Source organism: Nicotiana tabacum, chromosome 17 (assembly GCF_000715075.1).
Source record: "Nicotiana tabacum cultivar K326 chromosome 17, ASM71507v2, whole genome shotgun sequence".
NCBI lineage: Eukaryota > Viridiplantae > Streptophyta > Magnoliopsida > Solanales > Solanaceae > Nicotiana > Nicotiana tabacum.
The window spans coordinates 72254560-72261946 of NC_134096.1; the positions used below are offsets into that span (position 1 = coordinate 72254560).

General features: G+C 31.4%; 1 protein-coding gene across 1 annotated transcript; it reads right to left on the minus strand.

The window, feature by feature from the left end:
* Window positions 1-884: 884 nt before the first annotated feature.
* LOC107813364 (uncharacterized) lies at window positions 885-4531 on the minus strand. The gene is made up of 2 exons (XM_016638624.2): window positions 1416-4531; window positions 885-1173 (listed from the first exon to the last, which is right to left on the minus strand). The coding sequence occupies exons 1-2, from the start codon at window positions 4331-4333 to the stop codon at window positions 1095-1097; spliced, it is 2997 nt and encodes a 998-aa protein (XP_016494110.2). The 5' UTR covers window positions 4334-4531; the 3' UTR covers window positions 885-1094.
* Between the last annotated feature and the right edge of the window lie 2856 nt (window positions 4532-7387).

Sequence of the window (7387 nt, forward strand, 5' to 3'; positions counted from 1 at the left end):
ATATAAATAAAATATCTTAAACCCAGTAAACAAAAATAATTGTAGTGTAGAATCTATAAACTAAAAATTCTAGCTCCGCCTTAACGCCTTAAGTTATGATACACCAAAACAAATAAAATGTGTAAGTGCAATGAGGACGTTCCATATGAGAGAGAGTACTAAATGACTTATGGATCATCTCTATAATTTTGTTTGAATTTTTGAAAAAATATTAGGAAGGCGTAAGCAATGACAGTGATGATCGATGATGTAGAAGTCATAGCCTTCTAATGTTCTTTTAGTTGATGTATGGTGGTATTTTTGAGAACTCAATTTCCATGTTTCTCAAGGAGAAACCAAGATTTTAAAATTTCAAGGGAGTGATTTGGTGGTAGAGGAGATAGAATTAAGGTAAGCATACATATTAATTAATCAATGATTACTTGATAAATCCTACACAAACCGAAACCAAAAATATGTAAAACTGAAACATAGTGAATTTACTTTGTATAGTATTGGTATAACATTTTTAAAAACGGAAAACCAAATATACCGAATTAAAATATATCAAAATAGTACCAAACTGATCGATGAACACCTTTAATCAGAGTTTGTTCCGAGCAAAAATAGGCATCAAAAGACAAAAGAACGAATATGTATTACGTAGTCAAATTCGTTTGAACAAGAGGAGGAAAAAAAGGAGTCCAATTCTCGTAAATACTTTATCTACCAATCTAGAACATAGATGGGGTATATCTCACCTATTCTAATATAGAGTCTAAAAGAATATGTATGTTGATTCATATCAATTAATTTCTCTGATGAAAGCAGTGAAAATAATTGACTAAGAATTAAGAGCATTCTTGTGCTAATCAAACAGAGGAAAGAAAATTTGCAGCTATCTATGCACATGAAGCAGCCTTAATTAAACTTTGTTCCAAGCAAAAATAGACATCATAAGACAAAAGAAGGTACATATAACTAATGGGGAGGCAAGATAGTTTAAGATAAGTTCTGAAGTTCTAAGGAAAGTAATGAGAATTATTGACTGAGAATTAAGAGCAGTCTTGTGCTAATCAAACAGAGAAAACATTGCTGCTATGAATGAAACAGCCTTAATCCTCCTTTGATGGTGCTTCATCAGACACCTTGTCTTTCAGACCAAATGATTTTGCTGTTTTAACCATGAACCACCTATAAAACATGAACAAAGAGTTAATTACTGTCTACAACAGACTAAGCGACAAAGAAAATAAAAAAAAGGTAGTTTGGTGCACTAAGCTCCCGCTATGCGCGGAGTCCGAGGAAGGGCCGGACCCTGCATTTCTGCAAGAGGCTGTTTCCACGGCTTGAACCCGTGACCTCCTGGTCACATGGCGGCAACTTTACCAGTTACGCCAAGGCTCCCCTTCAAAGAAAATATAAGATGACAATACCTTTTCCAGCTTATTTTCTCAGCTACTTCTGTTTCTTTCCCTTCAGAATCATTCTCAATTATAGTCCAATCATCATCTTCGCGATCAGAACCAACAGAGTTCTTCCTCGAGCTGCCAATGAGATCATCTGGTAAAGAATTTTCTGATGCAGCATCCTTTATCCCAGTTGGCTGGACAGTGTAATCCATTCTTTCTTCACACCTCTTCTCTTGCAATAAGTTACTCTTTTCAGGGTTACATACCATATTTTGTTCCTCAGCCACTAACTTTTCTTCTGCACCGTCCTCTTTGGTAGAGGTTTCCACATTGTCCTCTTCGAACATCTTGTTTTCTTCTACTTTGCTAGTCAAACTTCCCTTATTGCCCTCCTCAAATACCTTGTTTTCTTCAACAGATCGTTTAGTATCCACACTACTACCAGTAAGCAACAAAGACGATGTATCACCCTTCTTCTCCAGCAATAACTTCTCTTCTTCGGATGCATGTGACATATAAGATTTATCATCCATCGACTTAATCTTGGCTAACTCAGAAAATGATACTGCATTTGCTGTCTTTTCACCACTGCACGTCCCCAGAGACAACAACTGAAACTGCTTACGTAAAGTTGGCTGTAGAGCTGCAAAGCTTTCAGATTTCTCAAAATTCCCATGTTCAAGCAGATTAGTTAAAGCATTGTCTACATATGCAACTTCAAACATTTTGGAATTTGAAAGAGCCTCCATCTCCATAGACTCCCCTTTAATACATCCAACAACAAGCGGGCATCGGTTTTCTCCAGACGTCAGCGCAGTATTCACCTGGCACAAAGTCCTTTTTAACCAATCTACACAATGTTCCCCTCCTTTTTTCAGTTGGACAGAAACAGTAAATATTCCATCCATTGTTATACGACTTCCAATTGTATAAAGCCTGGAGAAACTTTCCTTGGTGCAAAGCAATTCTATTCCAGTGTCTCCAAAAACAGCTGTGGTTTCCGGAAACTCACGATCAAGCAACCACACTAAGAAGCTAGAGGATATAGGACGAGACAAGGTTTCAAGTGGTCCCATTGATTGAGTACCAATCACCAAAACATCTGATTTTCCCCATTCCTCTTCTTTGTATTCCCTCCAGCTTGAGTAGAAGCCTGTCAATCTTTCTTTAAGAAGCTTGACATTCTTTACGTCTTCTTCCTCCTCCATCAATTTAGGCTGATCGGGGATCCCGAGTAGCCTATTTTCTTCACCATCTTTCTTACCTTCTCCCGACTTAAACAGCTGATCACCATCTTTATTTCCTTCCTTTGACTTGTCGTCCTCTTTAGCATCCAGCCAATTTCCTCCAAACTTAAACAGCTGATCACCATTTTTGTTACCTTCCTTTGACTTGTCCTCTTGACCATCCAAGCTTTTTGCTCCAAACTTGAACAGTTGATCATCACTTTTGCCTCCTATTGCCTTATCGCCTTTACCATCCAATCTATTTGCTCCAAACATGAAGATTTGATCATAATTTTTGCCTCCTTCCTTTAACTTGTCGCTTTTACCATCCAATCTATTTGCCCCAACCTTAGACATCTGATCACCAGTTTTGTTTCCTTCCTTTAACTTGTCGCCATTACCATCCAATCTATTTGCTCCAAACGTGAAAAGTTGATCATCATTTTTGCCTCCTTCCTTCGCCTTGTCACCTTTACCATCCAATCTATTTGCTCCAAATGTGAAGAGTTGATCATCATTTTGGCCTCCTTCCTTTGCCTTGTCGCCTTTACCATCAAATCTATTTGCCCCAACCTTAAACAGCTGATCACCAGTTTTGTTTCCTTCCTTCGAATTGTCTTCTTTAGCATCCAACCAACTTCCTCGAAACTTAAACAACTGATCACCATGTATGTTTGGTACCCTCAACTTGTCCTGTTTTCCACTAGAGGAAGCAGCGGACAGATTAAGATTCTTCATCAACAACAAAACATTCTCATCAGTTTTGGTAGTTGGTAAAGGATTTTCATTCACACTGCTAACCGATTTACTCGATTCGCCTTTCTCTTTGATTTCAATTCCCTCACCCCAAAGGACCTCAGTTTTGTCAATACTAGAACCCAAATTGCTCCTCCTTTCCCTCAAACCTTCATGTTCAAATTTAAACCTATTTTCCTTCGTTTTCGGAGCAGATTTATTTCGATTTTCCAAGAACTGCAAAAACACTTGCTCATCATTTTCACTCCACAAATTGCTCTCATGCTTATCCCTCAAATCCCTTTTTGTTTTCAAACTTCTTTTTTCCTTGCCAACATTCACAATAGGACTAAAACTACGCATAGGAGGAGTAAATTCAACTGATTTAGACACCTCTTTCTCATTAAAAACTCCAAAACCAAAGTTTGTTTTTTCAGCAGTATTAATCAACTTATCAATACCAGAATTCACAGTTGCAGCTTTATACTTTTTAGGTTCTAAATCATTAATACAACTCCAAAAAAGCTTAGACTTTGGATACTCACCTGCTATATAACCAACAACAAACGGACAACAACGATCCTCAACATCATCATAAAACATCTTATTGTTGTGAATTACTCTCTCGTTACGTATCGTAGCATCAATTAACGCAAACCCCTCATCGTTCTTAGCCTTCAATTGAACAGAAACAGGAATTTTCTGCATCAAAGTTGCACAACAACACAAAGAACGAATCTTGGAAAAATTCTTCTGAGTACAGAAAAAATATATCCCATAGACAGTGAAAATCGTAGTTGTATCATTCAGTTCTTCACCTATAAGCCATAAGTAGAATTGATTTGACTGAGAATTTGATGAGTTTTTTTCTTGGTTTGAATGGATAACAACAACATCAGAGTTTTGCCAAAAATCTTGTTTGTGAAAACTCAAACTGTTGTAAAAGGCACTAAGCCTTTTCTGGAACAGTTCTTTCATCATCTTTTGTGGATTTCTGGAACTGGGAATTGATGATTTAAACAAGAAAAGAGTGATCAGTGACTTTTGTTTGTAGTCTTGATCGTATGAAGAAGAAGACAAATAGGTTTCGAGGTCTTTGTAGAATTCGTCAAAGTCATGGAAATTGTGTTATACTAGGAATATGATTGGAAATTTACATCATATAAGAGTCCATGTATAGCTTGTAACTTTGGCGTTACGAAACATAAGGGGAAATAAAGGAAAGATAATCCATATTAAATTTCAAGATTTTCAACAAACTTTTTGTTAATAGAGGAAAAAAACCAACCTTATGTTAAGAGGTTGAGAATATTTAGGAACTAATTATGGTGAATTAAATATTGTAACGGGATTATTTCAAATGATCTTTAATGCAATAGATACGTTTGTTTTATGATTTTCTTGATAAAATTTATTAGGTATGATCCCAACTTCATTTAAAGTTATTCACATCATTTAGCTTTCTTACTTCTGAATTTTTTTTAACATTATGATGATTCTTTTGTCAAGAATATTTCCAAAGAAGACAAGGAATTTGTTAATAAAAATGAAAAAAAAGGATGAAGGCCTTAATATACGGGCTTATCTATCTATATCTATATCTATATCTATATCTATATCTATATATATATTAAAGGAATAAAGTTATCATATATAATTGGTATTGTGGTTAAGCCAAGTGGCAAACTAATAAATGCCAATAATATATGGTAACTTTATTCTATATTTGGCTATGATATATATATATATATATATATATATATATATATATATATATAACTATATTTAAATTAAAGGATAATTTTTAATTTATAGATAAAAATTTTAAATTTGAATTAAAATAAAAAAATAAATTTATCTTTTGGTACCATACTTAATTCGATTAATGATCATATGCAATCATGTTAGGAACTTTTGTTATCTTTTTTAATTATTTAAATACTACTTCGCCTCTCGCAAAAAAATAATAATAATAAAATTACTTCATATAACTATAAAACTCTTTCACATCTAAAATCATATAATTAAAGTTCTTTAAATTACTATAGCTAGATTTGAATAGAGGGAATTTATTTTATAATAAATATAATATATAGGGTACACGTCTATGTTTATCCAGATAACAAAAAAGAGTTTAAAAATCAAATAAAAGTTTACTTACATATATAGTGAAGTAAACCTACATGCCGGAGAAAGAAACATCACAAAAATAAGTCACTATTCAAAAAAAGTTATTTTTTTTTCTTTTTGAAGAATGTTTGCTTGATGAGTCAATTTGTATAAATGGACATCAAACAAATAGCAAAAATTTAGCTATACAATTGCTATCATTAATTTCAATTTAGCACCTTATAGGAATTAAAGGATATAAGCTGAAATCTTTTCATTTAGCTGCAGTCAAGCCAACATTGCAAGGGTATAATATTTTTTTCGTTGAAGAATATTAGTTGTGAATCATTAGATTATATGAAAGATTTTTTTTCTTGAATTTCAACAAGAGGGATATTAGTTTCTAATTGATAGTTTCTATATCGATTTTCAAGTGTAACAAAAATGTATATTTTAAAAAAATAAAATTGGTATGACGTGAATTATTTTTAAAAAAATGTAAATAAATTATTTCGAAATGGGATTATTTTTTAAAATATAATATAATTTTAAAAATAAAAGGATAAGATATTTTTGAATTTTAGTAGAGAGTGTTTTTAAAATTAATATAATAGAAGTCATATCATGGATAAAATCAAGTAACCAAGATCTTATGGAATATTTACATAAATATCTGGCCAGATTTATATTTTACTTTTTATAGCTGATATACATAGATGATATACCGACAACACGTAATTATACACATATTACCGATAACATGCGATTATACATATATTACATATGAATTATATATAAATTACATCCTTCAATTTTTAAATTTAGTAGTTGGGTGAGAACCTATTTAGGTTGATTAGATAAAGCAAAAAGAAAAATATAAAAGAATTTCAACCAAAGACTAAAAATATAAATAAATTTCTTATCTAGACAATTTCTATTATAACTCATCCTTTTATAGTGAAATAAATTAATTTTTGTAACAAAAAAAAGAAAACATAAAAAATAAGATAAAAGAAAATAAATTTAGAAACAAATAGATGAAAAAACTAAAAATCAGAAATTAGAGATGACAACGAATTTCTTCTTCTGCTTCATCTTTGTTGAGTATATAAATTTTGGAAGTTGATCTCATCGATTTCAAATATATATATTTTTCAACTCAAATACATAGATTATAAGATAAGAATTTTTTAATTTACATTATGTGTCGTTTTTCAAAAATCACTGTTAGTAACAAACTGATATGATATTCAAATCTGAATTTAAATGTAATTTGAATAGTTTCCATTGAGGTTAAGCCAAGTATGATATCTAAAAAAGAATAAAGTTACCACATACTATTGACATTGTGGTTAAGCCAAGTAACAAGCTAATAAATGACAATAATATATGGTAACTTTAGTCTATATTTGGCTATGTTAGTCAAATACAAATATATATATATATATATATATATATATATATATATATATATATATATATATATATATATATATATATATAACCGATTAAAGTGGATTTTTAATTAACATTTAATGATTCAAAGAAAAAAAAAATCTGTATATATAGGGTATTCAAAAATCAAAATCTGTGGGTTGAGATATCGATAAACTCAAAATTAAGTCATACTGAAATAAAGTTTTACCGGCAATAAAATTATTTAAATTTTTAGATAGTCGATTAAAGTGGATTTTAAATTAAGGATAATATCTTTACTTGCATCATTACAAAGATAATCATTATTAAAATATATATATAAAGTTTTAGAAACTGAAATTTCAAAATAGAAATATTTTTCAAAAGATAACAGCATACCAAATAAGAGTTCAAGTCATAGTAAAAGAGTCATGTCGTAACCAAAGAGTCGTTCATATTTTGTCAACCTTTGTGCTTTTCCATAAATATGAGTTATTATTTCGCTTCGTG

Bases quoted from the DNA above. Each gene is read 5' to 3' on its own strand.
- LOC107813364 (XM_016638624.2), bottom strand. From the start codon at position 4,333: ATGATGAAAGAACTGTTCCAGAAAAGGCTTAGTGCCTTTTACAACAGT. The intron at 1,174-1,415 runs GTATTGTCATCT...CATGTTTTATAG, and splicing joins GAGAAAATAAGCTGGAAAAG to GTGGTTCATGGTTAAAACAG.